The 18,043-nt window shown below is 42.6% G+C and overlaps 1 protein-coding gene and 1 non-coding gene across 2 annotated transcripts; one reads left to right on the top strand and one right to left on the bottom strand.

The window, feature by feature from the left end:
• Positions 1 to 877: 877 nt before the first annotated feature.
• Positions 878 to 10,471, top strand: LOC119357857. The gene is made up of 13 exons (XM_037624663.1): positions 878 to 1,000; positions 1,530 to 1,582; positions 1,710 to 1,766; positions 6,899 to 7,023; positions 7,740 to 7,807; positions 8,359 to 8,499; positions 8,558 to 8,619; positions 8,726 to 8,835; positions 9,187 to 9,227; positions 9,323 to 9,355; positions 9,614 to 9,747; positions 9,885 to 9,983; positions 10,066 to 10,471. The coding sequence occupies exons 4-13, from the start codon at positions 6,929 to 6,931 to the stop codon at positions 10,192 to 10,194; spliced, it is 912 nt and encodes a 303-aa protein (XP_037480560.1). The 5' UTR covers positions 878 to 1,000; positions 1,530 to 1,582; positions 1,710 to 1,766; positions 6,899 to 6,928; the 3' UTR covers positions 10,195 to 10,471.
• A 282-nt stretch (positions 10,472 to 10,753) lies between these two features.
• TRNAS-AGA lies at positions 10,754 to 10,835 on the bottom strand. Its single transcript has one exon. It is a non-coding gene; the product is annotated as a tRNA-Ser (tRNA).
• Between the last annotated feature and the right edge of the window lie 7,208 nt (positions 10,836 to 18,043).

Below are 18,043 nucleotides of genomic sequence, written 5' to 3' on the forward strand. Positions count from 1 at the left end.
CACAGATCCTACACATAAAGTTCAATGAAGACCAAGTGGTTGTGATGGTTTGAGAAGCACCATATTTAAGGTGGTAAATTTTTTGTTCCCAGAGCGAGGTGGGACTAAACTTTGGTCTTATTAGGAGGGACTGAATATATCATTAGCGCTGGTAAGGGAAAAGCGCTGTTGCTAATATCAATAGTAGTAGCGCTTTCTACCAATGAGCGCTACTAGTATCCCTAGCATGCCTGGAACGGTCTGTCAGTTTTAGTAGTAGCGCGTTTTTAGGTCCAGCGCTACTGCTATGCTCATATTAGCAGCGCTTGTAGTCCCCGAGCGCTACTGCTAAGTAGTAGCAACACTTACTATTTTACAGTGCTATTACTATGCTACTGTGTATAAGCATTTTCCTAGTAGTGGATAACCCCTTCATGGTAACATTATCTTTCACTCCGCCCCTGCTCCCTCTTGCTTTACATAGACACCCTCCTCGTCCAACGTTGTCACTGTACCTCTTCGGCCGCCGCCAGGCATTGCCAGACGTCCGCAGCCCCTACCTATGCGCCCACTCGCCCTGTACTACAGCGTCATCCACCCTTGATCCATCCGTAGCTAGGTACCCTCCGGCTCCTTCTCAACGCCGTTCATGGCGGGCACCAAGTCCAGCAGGTGTTCGATCAAGGATGTGTTTGGTTGCAGGGATATCCTCTGAGGGATAGGGGTAGCCCTTTTATCCAGGGGATGCCACATGTTTGGATCCGAGGCGAGGGAGGATAGGGGCAATCAGATGCCTCGAATATTCGCCAAAAACGGGGCTGGGGTCACCCGCGAAAAACGAGCGGGTCGCGGCAGCCACCCCGCGCGCGCGTCGCTTCGTCCAGGCGCGAAACAATATTTTCGCGTATTGACCCCCGCTCACCCCTCCGCGAAACCCTCACTTACCCCATTACTCATCTCTCTCTTCCGTGAGCGGCGGCGACAGCGGTGGCGCCGCATCTAGCAGAGAGGCCGGCGAGAGGTGAATCCTCTACTCTTTCCCTCTCTCCTCCTTTCTTTCTATCTTGCCACCTCCATCAATCGCGTGTGCCGGTTGGTCGTTGCGGAGGGTGTGCACGGGGGCGACGTTGGCTAGATTTGAGGCGGCGCGCGCGAGATCTGAACGAGGACGGCGGCTGGGGGCTTGAGGAGGAGCGAGCGGCACCAGGAGGCCACCCATGCCCACCGTGGGGAACCTGGCCATGGGAGGAGCTCGCCACCAGGGCCTGCAGGCGGAGGTGGAGAAGGACTCCCCGACGAGCGGCGCAAGTGCACACGGGAGCTTCTCCACGGTGAGCGCAAGTGCATCCGGTGCCGCGCTCGGCTGCATGTGCACGGCTGAATCCGCTCGGCTGCATCGGCGTGTGTGTGTTCTGAAGTTTACTGTTGCAGACTGATGCATAATGTTCATGAGTGTGTGTGCTAGAGTCTGCTCATGTGTGTGTGTACAAGACTGATCTATATTATCTGTTTTTTTGTGGGAACTGATTGTATATTATCTACTGTTGCAGGATATTTCAAGGTCACCGTGAGCACATCTGGCAGCACAACTCCTTCAATTGAGGTAACACATACACCCCACTGTCTAATCTCCCGTTTCTTTTTCTGAAATATTCCGGCATGCAGGGGCTGGTAGATGCGTGGTCTCTGCTCATGTGTAGTTCATTGATTGATTTAATTTTCTGGTGCAGGAGAGTTGAAGGCCACCGTCACTACATCTAGCAGCACAAGCACAACTACAATCTGAGGTTATTTCTCCCCTAAATCCTATTCTGTTCTTTAGTAAAATGTTTAACAGTGGAAAAAGAATGTTAGCTTTGGTTCTAAGTAGCTGTCCATTTGTACACATACGGTGTGCTATTGAATTCTTGTTTAACAGTGGAAAAAGAATGTTGGTTTTGGTTCTAAGTAGTTGTCCATCTGTTCACATGTTGGTGTCATTTGTAGTCATGCATTGTAGAGGGACAGAGATACTTGCTGAAATTCTTGTTTTGTTCGGTCTTTCATTATGTTCAAAAATGCTTGCTGTAATTTTTTTTCTTTAAGCTCAAATACTTGTTGTAATTAGTATCTCAATGTCCAAACAATTGCTGGAGCACACTTTAGGACCCTGGCTGCTTACATATCTTCTAAGTTCCTAACTATCAATAGGTCTGACATGTCAGCAAATGGGGGAATCACTAGACCTATTAACTGTACAAATAGGGATTCTAGGAAAGGGACTTCCATAAAAATTTGGTCAGACAATACAATACAGAGCAAAGGAACCAACACTGGGATATTCAAGGAGAAGAATGAACCAACCTAATCCTGACGGAACTTTACAAGAAACATTTTTCCGGCATCAACTAGCTCCTCATATTGCATAACCCTGTCGACGATAACAACACGCATATATATATGATTAGTACAAAAAATTCACAACCACAGGAAAAATATATAAATAAAATCACAATAGAAGTGTATATGCAGAGCAAGGGAACACATGCTAGTTATATCCTACAAAATCAGCTGGGCATATATCACCAAAAAATGTTGTCCAAAACACACAAAAGAAGGGAGTAATATATCGTTTCTTCAAATTCAAGTCAAGTGACAAACTGAAACTAATGTCATAAAGTCATAAAATAAAGTTCACACACAATTCAAAGGGAAATACTAGACACAACTCCTTGAGATGGCTGATGCTTGTTAGCACATTGTTGTTCCAAAAATAAGTGGATTGTTCTACTAGCAATTGTAAATGAAGTTACAACACAGTTATAGATTGATAAGTTTTCAGTTATGAAATAGCATCATTTTCGAAGATTAGATAAAAATTATTTTGATACACATGTACTGCGACATTTGGTGAAAATCTATATACATGTACTGTGACATTTTAACTGAGTTACCTGATGTCAGTACTAAATGTTAAAAACTTTCTGTCGATATCTGGTTCTCTACTCCTACCAATTGTGTCGTCAAACCATGTTAATTCACAATGGGCTTTTATTTCCAACTACAGCTCCGCCAATTCACTATGTCCACTGCAAATGGTGAATCAATCAAGTGTATGGTATTAAAAAGATTGAGGTCACTAATTACTTGGTCATGAAATCAAAGAAGCAGCGCCGAGCTTCCTCCTTGGACATTAGCGCCAACATCGGGGACACCTGATGTACTGCTGCTTCATCCATCATAAGGTCCAGCTAAACCGGTAAAAGATCTGACTGAAAGAAAAAGGAAAAAGAAATAGAAGTCAGGTTGGAGGAATTTGATGATCTGTAATAAAGTTGGTGGATCTTTGATCATATATATGCAAAGTTAGTCAGCCTTTGATGAAATATTCAAAGTTGATTGTTTGGTTTGATGATATATGTTGAAGACGTTTTTACAAATACAGAACAACAAATACAGAACAAATAAACTATACAAAAATATACTAATATGCCCTTGTTGGACCGCTGCTCTCCAGCACATTGTTTGGGTGCGCTGCGAGGAACTCCTCGGCGGATATGGTGTGGGCATACTCGTCGTCATGGCGACGAAGCGCACATCCCTATACACAGCAAACACAGATCTTCAAGAGCACGGACGAGTCAGGTTCATCGGAGCCAGGATTGCAGCGAACCCCGGGCCAAAAACTAAGTGCTTATGACCAACGGCAGATCTAGGGTTTGAAAACAGGGTGATCCACCTTAAAAAAATTGACACCAAAATTATATACATGTGTATGTGTTCATCAGGTCATGTACTGTACTGGACATTACTCCCTCTGTACCGAAATACTTAACTACAAGTATTTCGGTACAGTGGTACTCCCTCCGTCTCATAATATAAGAACGTTTTTGACACTAGTGTAGTGCCAAAAACGTTCTTATATTATGGGACAGAGGGAGTAGTAGTTAGCAACTTGCTCTTGATTATTTTTGCTAGCTAGCTGTGATCATCATTCGTGCTCTGGATAGCAATTACGTAGCAAACAATTAGCAACCTGGTCCACCTCAATCTCATCTTCGGCTCTGGACAAACCGCAAATCGACTCTGCAAAAAAGTGGCTGCAGGCTGCTGCTTAGCTCGTAGCTGCTAGCTTGTTATGTTGCACGTCTCCAGGCACCAGGTCCCAAGGTGCACGCCTGCACACCGCCGGCCGCCGGGCAGACTGATGTGGCTGGGCGCGGTGGGCGGCTCCAGCGCGGCGGCAGCAGCAGGGCACAGGCGCGCAGCCACTTGCAGGCAAGGCGGCTTGAGTTGGAGGGCGGGGAAGGGTGCAGCGTGTCGGCTACGGCGGGGCATCCGGGTCCGGCGGGGGGCGGCTGGTGCGGGAGAGAGGACAGAGCGAGCAGGCACTGGGGCAGAGGAGTCGGTCCTGCTGGCCTGTTGTGCTGCGGGCCGGGACGACTGGGTTGTTTGCTCGTTTTTTTTTCTCTGCCTCATCTCCTAATTCTCAGTACCCTAAAGAAAACTACCCTAAAAAAAGATACAAAAGAAAGAAAGAAAAAACACCCTAAAAATATCCTAATTCTCGGGAGCAACTAAATGTCATTAAACTTATTTTTGAAGTTCATGTTGTTTTTAAGAGTAAGAAGGATGGTGGGGTACTCGGTGAAGAAGGATGACTTGCTGTGCGATGCGTGATTGGTCGTATCCGTGGACTTCGTAGGTAGAAGCGCAAGGGCGCAGGGTCTTTTGGCAGTGCATGCATGGTTCGTTTTATGCATGAAGGCACATTGCGCCCTACGACATGCACATCCTCCATAAACGCAAATGTGAACACGTTAGTGCATCGATGATACATCATCCAGAACTCCGTCATGAAGTTTTATGGCGCGGTTGAACGACTGAAGGCAATGTGACCATTACACACGACAATCATGAAGATCGTGACTTTTGCTTCTTCTTGCTCTACATGTTGATTGACTCATTCGTTCACTCAATATTGTTCTACAAGTTGTGTAGTCTGTACACGCTACCATGATGTATACAAGTCAGAGGACAGACCATTCACTTGCATCCATTTTTGGACCAAGCTCAAGGGACAGTATGTGAGAGACGACATGTGCCGGCTCTAATTATTCTTGTATCGTTGAATTTGATCTATCCTTGAAAAACTTGTTGAACATCCGGTTATCTCGTTGAATCTGAACTATTGTTGTACTAGAGATATTTGCATCCTATTTATAGATGATTTGTGCTATTTTTAATCCGAATTTTGATGAATTCCGTCATGTTCGATTAAATTCATCTGGTTTGTTGAAATCCGGCTTAAAATGTAGTACGTCCTGATTTATTAGTCCCTTCTTTAGGGTCATATTTTGACCAAGATTTTTACTAATAAAATATAAATTATACATAGCAAAACTAATACAAATCCAATGATATATTTTTTCATGCATTAATATTTTGTTAGTTAAATTTATAATAAAAAATTGGCATAAAATATGAAGGGGTCAATAAATCAAGACGGAGGTAGTATGCGGCTACGGTTGGACGGCTCCCGCATCAGTGTTCATGGATTGGTCCCTTCCGGTTCGCGAGCGGATAGATGTCCAGTTTGGAATCAGCGGTGGAGATGGCCTAAGCCCTTAGTTAGTTGCTCCCGAGAATTAGGATATTTTTTAGGGTGTTTTTTCTTTCTTTCTTTTGTATCTTTTTTAGGGTAGTTTTCTTTAGGGTACTTAGAATTAGGAGATGAGGCAGAGAAAAAAAAACGAGCAAACGGCCCAGTCATCCCGGCCCGCAGCACAACAGGCCAGCAGGACCGACTCCTCTGCCCCAGCGCCTGCTCGCTCTGTCCTCTCTCCCGCACCAACCGCCCCCCGCCGGACCCGGACGCCCCGCCGTAGCCGGCACGCTGCACCCTTCCCCGCCCTCCAACTCAAGCCGCCTTGCCTGCAAGTGGCTGCGCGCCTGCGCCCTGCTGCTGCCGCCGCGCTGGAGCCGCCCACAGCGCCCAGCCACATCAGTATGCCCGGCGGCTGGCGGTGTGCAGGCGTGCATCCTGGGACCTGGGGCCTGGAGACGTGCAACATAACAAGCTAGCAGCTGGGAGCTGAGCAGCAGCCTGCAGCCACTTTTTTGCAGAGTCGATTTGCGGTTTGTCCAGAGCCGAAGGTGAGATTGAGGTGGACCAGGTTGCTAATTGTTTGCTACGTAATTGCTATCCAGAGCACGAATGATGATCCCGGCTAGCTAGCAAAAATAATCAAGAGCAAGTTGCTAACTACTACTCCCTCTGTCCCATAATATAAGAACGTTTTTGGCACTACACTAGTGTCAAAAACGTTTTTATATTATGAGACGGAGGGAGTACCTCTGTACCGAAATACTTGTAGTTGAGTATTTCGGTACAGAGGGAGTAATGTCCAGTACAGTACATGACCTGATGAACACATACACATGTATATAATTTTGGTGTCAATTTTTTTAAGGTGGATCACCCTGTTTTCAAACCCTAGATCCGCCGTTGGTCATAAGCACTTAGTTTTTGGCCCGGGGTTCGCTGCAATCCTGGCTCCGATGAACCTGACTCGTCCGTGCTCTTGAAGATCTGTGTTTGCTGTGTATAGGGATGTGCGCTTCGTCGCCATGACGACGAGTATGCCCACACCATATCCGCCGAGGAGTTCCTCGCAGCGCACCCAAACAATGTGCTGGAGAGCAGCGGTCCAACAAGGGCATATTAGTATATTTTTGTATAGTTTATTTGTTCTGTATTTGTTGTTCTGTATTTGTAAAAACGTCTTCAACATATATCATCAAACCAAACAATCAACTTTGAATATTTCATCAAAGGCTGACTAACTTTGCATATATATGATCAAAGATCCACCAACTTTGTTACAGATCATCAAATTCCTTCAACCTGACTTCTATTTCTTTTTCCTTTTTCTTTCAGTCAGATCTTTTACCGGTTTAGCTGGACCTGATGGTGGATGAAGCAGCAGTACATCAGGTGTCCCCGCTGTTGGCGCTAATGTCCAAGGAGGAAGCTCGGCACTGCTTCTTTGATTTCATGACCAAGTAATTAGTGACCTCAATCTTTTTAATACCATACACTTGATTGATTCACCATTTGCAGTGGACATAGTGAATTGGCGGAGCTGTAGTTGGAAACAAAAGCCCATTGTGAATTAACATGGTTTGACGACACAATTGGTAGGAGTAGAGAACCAGATATCGACAGAAAGTTTTTAACATTTAGTACTGACATCAGGTAACTCAGTTAAAATGTCACAGTACATGTATATAGATTTTCACCAAATGTCGCAGTACATGTGTATCAAAATAATTTTTATCTAATCTTCGAAAATGATGCTATTTCATAACTGAAAACTTATCAATCTATAACTGTGTTGTAACTTCATTTACAATTGCTAGTAGAACAATCCACTTATTTTTGGAACAACAATGTGCTAACAAGCATCAGCCATCTCAAGGAGTTGTGTCTAGTATTTCCCTTTGAATTGTGTGTGAACTTTATTTTATGACTTTATGACATTAGTTTCAGTTTGTCACTTGACTTGAATTTGAAGAAACGATATATTACTCCCTTCTTTTGTGTGTTTTGGAGAACATTTTTTGGTGATATATGCCCAGCTGATTTTGTAGGATATAACTAGCATGTGTTCCCTTGCTCTGCATATACACTTCTGTTGTGATTTTATTTATATATTTTTCCTGTGGTTGTGAATTTTTTGTACTAATCATATATATATGCGTGTTGTTATCGTCGACAGGGTTACGCAATATGAGGAGCTAGTTGATGCCGGAAAAATGTTTCTTGTAAAGTTCCGTCAGGAATTAGGTTGGTTCATTCTTCTCCTTGAATATCCCAGTGTTGGTTCCTTTGCTCTGTATTGTATTGTCTGACCAAATTTTTATGGAAGTCCCTTTCCTAGAATCCCTATTTGTACAGTTAATAGGTCTAGTGATTCCCCCATTTGCTGACATGTCAGGCCTATTGATAGTTAGGAACTTAGAAGATATGTAAGCAGCCAGGGTCCTAAAGTGTGCTCCAGCCATGGTGCCAAACTGCTAAAGTAGAAACCTTCATCATTTGCTCTCACAGATGTCAATATTTTCTACTAGCATTTCTTGTACTGTAATACTGAACAAAGTGATAAATTGATTTCGTATTTCAACAGTTTTATTTGGTAATTTCTTGAAGCTGTAATTTTTTTCATGAAGTAAATTTCTGCTCTAAGCTTTGGTGAATGAAGCGTCATTTGCCAGTTAAGTTTATGAATGCATAAAAATCTTGCTTGGATTTCTGAACATTATTGTGTTGACAGATACTGCACAGTCCCCTATTATTTTTTGCACTTATGTTCAAATTCCATGACTCACTTATGTCAGAGCATTTTCGAAGACCAATGATTCCCATGGAATCGGATGCTGTCAGTCAGTTAGTCAAATCTAACTACACTGATCGACTGAGGTCCTATCTTGAAGCAGGCTGCCACCTTCAGCACCAAAGTATCCGGAATATTAACCAGTGTAAGTTAAAAGTCACATTTCCTGTGCCTGAGTGTATCGTGTATCTATAATTCTGTAGTGGAGAGCTGCTGTTTAATTATTAATCTAGCAGATATGTTTTTCCATTTGGATTTCTTCCTGGTGGTCTTTATATCTAGGTGATTAGATGAAGTTACACTGCTGTGCGTATGTAACTCACAGTACAGAAAATGCCATGCAGAATACTACAATGCTTCAGCTTTTTTAGTGTGCTCGCGGGAACAAATGGGTAGGCCCTCTTGTGAAACCCACGATGCTGAAGTATTGTGCATGGTGGTTACTGTGGCAGCAGGGCACAACTGCAATATCTATATTCAGGTTTTGACCTATTAGTTTAATTGTAAGGTTATTGATAGAAGATCTGATTATATTGGAGTGTTAATTATAGAGTTTGAGCTCAGTGACAGTGGATAGATTCTGATTGTTAGGGAAAATACCGGCTCTGTTGGAAATCAGCCAGAACTCATGGTACCAAAAGATATTATAAATTCTAGTAACTCTTTGTAACACTAGGATGTTAATATAGGACCCTAGTATATTATGCATGATTCTTATCTTTGGACATGTCTATTTGGCTGAAACTAGTATCTCTCATTTGTCATAAACATATTTACATTTAGTCAGACCTTTATAACTATTTTTGTCTGATAATAGAGTAAATTTTTGCAGTACAATCTTGCGAGGAAAAATTGAGGACCATATAAATAAAGGTAGCTACATCTCTCTGTTGGAGTGTGCCGGCGTCACATCATTACTGCATAACTTATTCTATGGTCTCAGAAAAGGTGTTGTTACTTAACTGCAGTAAAACAGCTGCGACGGTCGAATTTATTCAGAGGCATGCACACTCGTCTTTGTTCGAACTTTTGCATTTCCTCGTTCCTTCTCCCTTTTCCTCTTTCTGAAAGACACACGGTACTTACCAGTAGAAGCATTTTCTTTCACTGTCACGTCCTCATTTTAGTGTGCACAACAATGAACCTTCACATTCTCTTTTCGTGGATATCAAACTTAAATTCATCATTCATCTGCTCATGCCTTACTAACTGGCCCGTGTTGTCTAATATTTTTGTGTTTTCCACTTTATTTTGCCCAGCTAAAGTTTTGATTGAAGAACTTGAATGCCTGGCCGAGGATGTTTATAGCACTACGCTAACAGCCAGCCTTAGTATCTTAGAAGCTTCAGATTGCTTTGATGATGATGATAACCTGCCAGCAGATTCTTGTGAGGTGTGAATTCTATTTGCAGTCTCTTCGTCCCATGCTTTATTACTTCAGCCTCGAGTTTTTTAGTTCGTTAAAATACTATGGCCTGTAGGAACATTGACTAAGCCTCACCCAAAAATGTTGGCACCATATTTTACCAGGATGAAGGGCAGTCTGTGGATCCGCTGGACAGCGCAGTATCTTACTCGAGCGTTATGATTCTGGTTCACAATATGTTAAAGTTGGATTATTCGATGCAGGTTCGCATAGAAGCATCTACATGCCACTACTCTCTGTTTACTTTTGGTTGCTATTTTGTGACAGAAGTTTGCTATCCTGCAGGAGAAGATAGTCAAGGCACTGTGCCTTAAAACACCATCGTCGGAGCTAGATGGCTATTGTCTAATGTGGGACTTGCGGCCGTATATTGATGACAATGTGATGCAGCTTGCCTGGAAATTCATTTCGTAGAAGCGGAGCGGACCACGCCTGACGGTAAACTAGTGCCTGATGGACAATGATTTTGCTGCAAGCATTGTTATGTGGGGCTAGAAAGGGCCCCGCCTAAACTTAAAGGGATATGTATCCCCTATTTACCCTTAGCAGTCTAGATCTTTTAGAGATATTTCTTGATTCCCAAGTTGGTTATTTCCTAATGTTTGTTAGTTCGGTTTGGCCTCCAAGTTTGTAAGTCAACACCCCAAGCTAAGTCAAATATTGAAATAGGCGGAAAAAAATGTGATTTTTAGAAAAAAATTTCGTGGAATAACGATCTTAACTAAAATGATCCATGGAGTAAAATGTAAACATAAATTAAGTAGATTCTCCCACAAAGGTGAAGAAGCAAGCACTCCTGCTAATCTCTTTGACTGAAATGCCAATCTCGTCACCCACACAACACCAAGTGACACCCCACGCTAAGTCAGATATTGAAATAGACGAGTGAAAAAATATGAGTTATAATTTTTTTGTGTGGAATAACACTATTAACTAATAATAATTTGACCAAACATTTGACAAAAATCAAAACCGTGGTCGGCAGGATTCGAACCTGCACGGCCAAAGCCCACATGATTTCTAGTCATGCCCGATAAACACTCCAGCACGACCACTTGCAAGAATATTTTCTTTTGTTACCCTAAAAGGGGACAGTACCAATCCACCGCTATAGTTAAGTTTTGTCTGAAATCAAAGTACCTCTACTTTGACCAAATGTATAAAAAAAACCAACATTCACAATGCCAAATTTTACAAAGTTTAGTTTGATAAATTTAATACGCGGAGTAAAATCCGCCGTGTCCTCACCTCCAGCGCCGCCTCCTCTCGACCACCGCTACGAATGGATGTATGAGTACACCGACCTCTAACCTTTAATCCTCTCCCCCCTTGCTTCCTCCCTCTCTCTCGCCCTCTCTCTCATGGCCCTTTGGCTCACGCTCACCCTCTCGTTTGCTTTCTTCTCCACATCAGTTTCGACGAATGGACGAACCCTATCGTCGCCGCCCTCTTCGATGCCAGGGACTGTTAGGCTGCTGACAATGGAGAGTATCATATATTGGTATCATGCATATGACACCCTCCATCCACGAATAAGTGTACATCACCTTTTGTCCCGAGTCAAAGTTTTAAAATTTTGAGGAACTATATAGAAAAGAGTAGTAACATATATGACATCAAATTGGTATATTATGAAAGTACATTTCAAAACCGATCCACTGATACTAATCTAGTGTCATAAATGTTGCTATTTTTTACCTATAAAATTGATCAAAATTTTAAAACTTTGACTTAGAAAAAAAGCGAAATGTACACTTATTCGTGTACGGATGGAGTAGTTTTACATGCATGATACTACTTAGAGCATCTCCAGCCGCTCGCCCTCCCAGGGGCTAGAAAAAAGCGCCGCTTGGGGGCGAACCGGCGATGTTCTCGGCGTGGGGGCGATCGGGTTCCCAGCCGCCGCCCCCCAGACGCACTTTTTGTAAATACTTTTAAAAAGACATTCGGCCAAAATTCGGCAAACACGACATAGATTCGGCGATATTTAGGCGTTCCACGGTTTTTTACATATAGAAAACATAAAATCTAATGAAAAAAGAAAACAACGGCCTGCTGTCGTGCCTACAGGTCGAAGAACTTGCTGAAGGCGGCGTAGTCGCCGTCGCCGCCGTCCTCCTTCTCCTTCTTCACACATCCGTCCCTGCTGGACCCCTGCCCGGGGTTGCTCAAGCGGACTTGATACAGACATTGCAACGTCTAGAATATTATCAAGTGCGGCTGCTACTAAACTCGAACCAACTAAGGTGAGCAAGGAGAATCTATTCGAGGATGCTGGTACAATTATAAGTTGTCCAGATATATTGCACACCGGCAGAGATGGCAAGGAACGTTTGCTATGCGGTCCAGGTATTCGTGCCGCAAAGATGGGTGCACGTCAAGCTGGTAATTTGGACAACAAATTGATGTGTAGACGTGCTTGTACAAATCTTGTACATGCACATACACAAGGAGATGTAAGAGAATCGCAGAAGCCATATGAGCCACGTCCATATATTAAGCCAATATATCAATTTGGTTTAATAAATAAAAGAAAGTCAGATCCTTTCCAAGAAGTATATGCTCATCACGGCAACAAATTTGAGATTATGGAGGAACCTATACGTGGCAAGGTGCAGCCCAACTTTCGTACACCTCCCCGATGGATTAAAAAAGGGACGATGGAGCTGCACGTTGGGTCCTAATTGCATGGAGAATAGTCTTTTTTTCGTAGTCCCTTTACCTTACGTACGTATGTGTTTTATTTTAAAAATAGGAAGTATATCTTCATGTTAGCTAGTAGTTTTCCTTCTAATTGCGTGCCATATAAATCGTGATGGCAAGTTGTACTAGTTACGTACTACTTAGGAGTCTAGGCGATGTGGGGCTTAGGCCATGCGTTGGTTATATAAAAGTGGATGGCGTCCATGTAACAGGGAGATCAGTTTGGAGTTTTATTTCGAGTATGAGATATACAGAAAAACGTCCGAGTTACGGGTGGCCATATCTTGTGTATTATTTGTGATTTTCCCATCGTGGAAATTTACTAGCGACGGAGGGTTGATCATCACATCGACGCCTACGTGCTAATCCAAGGGGGTCATTATTTTCGTTTGTGTATTTTTGTACACAGGTGAAAATTGTTCTTGGAGGTTACCAGGAGGAACAGGGAGACGAGGTGTTGATCGAGTATCTTCGTGAAAGATCGGGCCATCTACATGTCCGAATTGGCATCTCGCTAGTCTGTGCCTCATCAAGTGGTATTCAGAGCTAAGGTTAGTCACGGCGATTCAATTTGCAATATCGTCTGCGGAGGCGAGCATCAACATATTGAGCAGGAACATTTTGACGGAGGAGGAAGGCATTGGTGAGGTCATTCTTTTTCACACTCGTTGCGTTGTGAACGAACGACGTGTCAATCTGACAATTGATGAGAGTACTGCGGTCAATATGATGAGCATCGAGGTGGTGGAAAAATTGGGGCTGAAGATGACACCTCTTGAAAGACCATACACGCTGAAGTGGTTCGAAGGTGAAATCCAAATTACGCATCAGATTTTGTTAATTTTTACTTTGGGGAAATATTGTTGTGCGGAATTTTTTCACGTTTGTCCTATGCCCATGATGTCGTGTCATCTGCTACTTGGGAACCAATGGTGCAAACGTGTTGGGGCTGTTCGGAATTCCAAGAAAAATAGTTACTCTGTATCATGGAAGGGCCAACAAATCTGTTTTATTCCCATGCCATCAGATGTGTTCAACGCAGACTGGAAAAACCGTTTGCTAAAAAGAAGAGAGCAACAGGAAGAAAGAAAGGAAGAAGTCGATGCACCGACTGAGGGGCTGAATCTTTTGGTACAGAAGGTACAAAATGATGATGCAAAAGGCCAGCGATGGAGTGTTTTTAAGACACAATGCAAGATCAAGGACCGTGCATGTAAGATGATAATTGATGGTGGCAGTTTTACCAACGCCATTAGCAAAGACCTTGTACATGAATTGGGTTTGTCTATGTGGCGACACCCTCAACCACACCATGTAGAGTGGCTATATAACTCTGGAAAATTAAAAATTACACATAAGGTACGTATGACATTTGCTGTTGGGGATTATGTTGACAAGGTGGATTGTGACGTCATGCCGATGGACGCATGTCAGTTACTATTGGGAAGACCATGGCAATTCGATCATGATGCAGTGCATGCCGGCAGATCAAACACATACACATTCATGCATGATGGAAGAAAGCGTGTGTTGAAACCAATGGCAAATAAGGCAATCAATATAGAGATACAATTTTCTAAGAAGGAGGTGCCTTTGAATGTTGGCTCAAAACCGAGGACGGTTTTGTTTCAAGGAAGGGAGGATGATACAGACATTGCAATGTCTAGAATATTATCAAGTGCGGCTGCTACTAAACTCGAACCAACTAAGGTGAGCAAGGAGAGTCTATTTGAGGATGCTGGTACAATTATAAGTTGTCCAGATATATTGCACACCGGCAGAGATGGCAAGGAACGTTTGTTATGCGGTCCAGGTATTCGTGCCGCAAAGATGGATGCACGTCAAGCTGGTAATTTGGACAACAAATTGATGTGTAGACGTGCTTGTACAAATCTTGTACATGCACATACACAAGGAGATATAAGAGAATCGCAGAAGCCATGTGAGCCACGTCCATATATTAAGCCAATATATCAATTTGGTTTGATAAATAAAAGGAAGTCAGATCCTTTCCAAGAAGTACATGCTCATCACGGCGACAAACTGGAGATTATGGAGGAACCCATACGTGGCAAGGTGCAGCCCAACTTTCGTACACCTCCCCGATGGATTAAAAAAGGGACGATGGAGCTGCACGTTGGGTCCTAATTGCATGGAGAATAGTCTTTTTTTTTGTAGTCCCTTTACCTTACGTACGTATGTGTTTTATTTTAAAAATAGGAAGTATATCTTCATGTTAGCTAGTAGTTTTCCTTCTAATTGCGTGCCATATAAATCGTGATGGCAAGTTGTACTAGTTACGTACTACTTAGGAGTCTAGGTGGTGTGGGCCTTAGGCCATGCGTTGGTTATATAAAAGTGGATGGCGTCCATGTAACAGGGAGATCAGTTTGGAGTTTTATTTCGAGTATGAGATATATAGAAAAATGTCCGAGTTACAGGCGGCCATATCTTGTGTATTATTTGTGATTTTCCCATCGTGAAAATTTACTAGCGACGGAGTGATAGAGGCTAAGGTGTCCCGATGTTTCGATGAGATGGTGGCTATCGTTTTCTGTGGGAGTCGACCTTGACGATCCGACTACGAACGTGCGAGACGTCGCGCCTTAGCAATCGCTAAACCAACTTCGGAGGGTTATTGACCACGCCGGAGCACGATCAACCTGACCACGAGGGTCTGTTTCCTGCGAGCAAACGAAGAACAAGAAAGAAACTGAGATTGCAATCGGGATATTGCGAATATAAGATGAAAGCTTTATTGATCAAGGTGGGGTTCTGTGACATCTTGGTCTGGTCGTTGGACACAAACGAAGTACGCGAAGTTGCAGCTATGGCGAACTTTTAATCTAAACAAAATCCAAAGTCTAAACGACGCCCTAAGGGCTGTATATATGGAGGAAGAGGGGAGAATTTCGTGGCCCTTGAGGGTGGGGTCCGAAACCAACCCTAACTCTTGTTTCCCCACACATACGGACTCTAAAAATAGCCTATACTTAAGTATTTCGAAATTACATGGGCCTGGCCCATTAATAAGGTGACGCAGCACCTAGAATAGCCTATGGACGAATATTATGAAGTGGCATCTTGCATATTTCGTCCAAGGCTTCATGCACTCCTTATGGCGGCTTCAAAGTCCTGAAATCATCACTTGTAACTCCGTTCTTGATCCCCTTGCGCATGCCATCAACTCCATGCGTGTTCTTGCTCCAATGTTCATCCTTCTCCAAGCTAGGCCATTCATTTGTAAGCAAAACAAATGTATCCAATTTAGTCAACATCATAATCTCATGAACATTAGAATCATTACCAAGAAACGAAAGTACCTGGTAATTTAATTGGCGTGCGCGAGCTCTAGTAATTGGTCCAGTATATGTAACAGTAGGGGTTGTGGGTTTAACAATGGTATTGATGTCCTCATCATCCTCCCCTTCTTGAAATGAAGTCGTCCTCGACGAAAACGCATCTTCCTCACCCAAATAAGGCTTCAAATCTGCAATGTTAAAAGTGGGACTAACCCCAAAATCTACAGGTAGCTCAAGTTTATATGCATTATCATTTATTTTCTCTAACACCTTAAAAGGACCATCAACACGTGGCATTAGCTTTGATTTGCGTAGATTAGGAAATCTATCTTTACGCAAATGTAACCAAACAAGATCTCCAGGCGCAAACACAACATGTTTTCTACCCTTATCTCCAGCAAGTTTATATTTAGCATTCATACGCTCAATGTTTTCCTTAGTTAACTCATGCATTTTTAAGATCAATTCAGAACGTTCTTTAGCATCAAAATTAACCTTCTCTGAAGATGGAAGAGGCAACAAATCAATAGGTGCACGAGGAAGGAAACCATACACAAATTCAAAAGGGCACATCTTAGTAGTAGAATGCAATGAACGATTATAAGCAAATTCAATATGAGGCAAGCATTCTTCCCACATTTTCTTGTTATTCTTCAAAACAGCCCTAAGCATAGTAGACAATGTTCTATTGACTATTTCAGTTTGTCCATCAGTTTGGGGGTGACAAGTAGTACTAAAAAGCAGCTTAGTCCCCAACTTAGCCCATAAACATCTCCAAAAGTGGCTAAGAAATTTAGTATCACGATCTGAAACAATAGTATTTGGCATACCATGTAAGCGAATAATTTCACGAAAGAACAAATCAGCAACATTAACAGCATCATCGCTTTTATGACATGGTATAAAGTGTGCCATTTTCGAGAACCTATCCACGACAACAAATATGCTATCCCTCCCCTGCTTTGTTCGAGGTAAACCTAAAACAAAGTCCATAGATATATCCTCCTAAGAAACACTAGGTACAGGCAAAGGCATATATAAACCATGAGGATTGAGTCGTGACTTAGCTCTTTGACAGGTAGTGCAGCGAGCAACAAAACGCTCAACATCCCGTCTCATCTTTGGCCAAAAGAAATGTGTAGCAAGTATATCCTCCGTCTTCTTGACGCCAAAGTGTCCCATTAATCCTCCTCCATGCGCCTCCTGCAACAACAAAAGACGAACGGAGCTAGCTGGAATGCATAGCTTGTTAGCACGAAACACAAATCCATCGTTAAGAACGAACTTGTTCCAAGTTCTCCCTTCCTTACAATTCTGCAATACATCTTTAAATTCAGCATCATGAACATATTGATCTTTGATGGTCTCCAAACCAAATATTTTAAAGTCAAGTTGTGAAAGCATAGTATAACGACGAGACAAGGCATCAGCAATAACATTTTCTTTACCCTTCTTGTGTTTAATGACATAAGGGAATGTCTCAATGAATTCAACCCATTTAGCATGTCTACGGTTCAGTTTTGCTTGACTTTTAATGTGTTTCAAAGATTCATGATCAGAATGTATAACAAATTCCTTGGGCCATAAATAATGTTGCCATGTTTCTAAGGTCCGAACAAGATCATATAATTCTTTATCATAAGTAGAATAGTTCAGACTAGGCCCACTCAATTTTTCAGAAAAGTATGCAACAGGTTTTCCATCTTGCAATAACACACCTCCTAATCCAATTCCACTAGCATCACATTCAAGCTCAAAAGTCTTATTGAAATTAGGAAGTTGGAGTAAAGGAGCATGTGTCAACTTATCTTTCAATACCGTGAAGGCTTCTTCCTGTGCGGTACCCCAAACAAAAGGCACATCCTTCTTTGTAAGCTCGTTGAGAGGTGCAGCAATGGTGCTAAAATCTCTCACAAAACGCCTATAGAAACCAGCGAGGCCAAGGAAACTCCTCACTTGTGTGACCGTTTTGGGGTGTGGCCAACTCTCAATAGCTTCAATCTTGGCTTTATCAACTTCAATTCCCTGTGGAGTAACAACATAGCCAAGAAAAGATACTCGGTCGGTGCAAAAGGTGCACTTTCCAAGGTTTCCAAACAAACGTGCATCACGTAGAGCAATAAAAACAACACGTAAATGTTCCAAATGTTCCTCCAAAGATTTGCTATAAATCAATATGTCATCAAAGTAAACTACCACAAATCGTCCAATGAAAGCACGTAAAACTTCGTTCATTAACCTCATGAAAGTACTAGGTG

This window comes from Triticum dicoccoides, chromosome 2A (genome assembly GCF_002162155.2).
Source record: "Triticum dicoccoides isolate Atlit2015 ecotype Zavitan chromosome 2A, WEW_v2.0, whole genome shotgun sequence".
In the NCBI taxonomy this organism is placed as follows: domain Eukaryota; kingdom Viridiplantae; phylum Streptophyta; class Magnoliopsida; order Poales; family Poaceae; genus Triticum; species Triticum dicoccoides.

Bases quoted from the DNA above. Each gene is read 5' to 3' on its own strand.
- LOC119357857 (XM_037624663.1), top strand. From the start codon at position 6,929: ATGGTGGATGAAGCAGCAGTACATCAGGTGTCCCCGCTGTTGGCGCTA. The intron at 7,024-7,739 runs GTAATTAGTGAC...TATCGTCGACAG, and splicing joins TTCTTTGATTTCATGACCAA to GGTTACGCAATATGAGGAGC. The intron at 8,620-8,725 runs GTGGTCTTTATA...CAGCTTTTTTAG, and splicing joins TCCATTTGGATTTCTTCCTG to TGTGCTCGCGGGAACAAATG.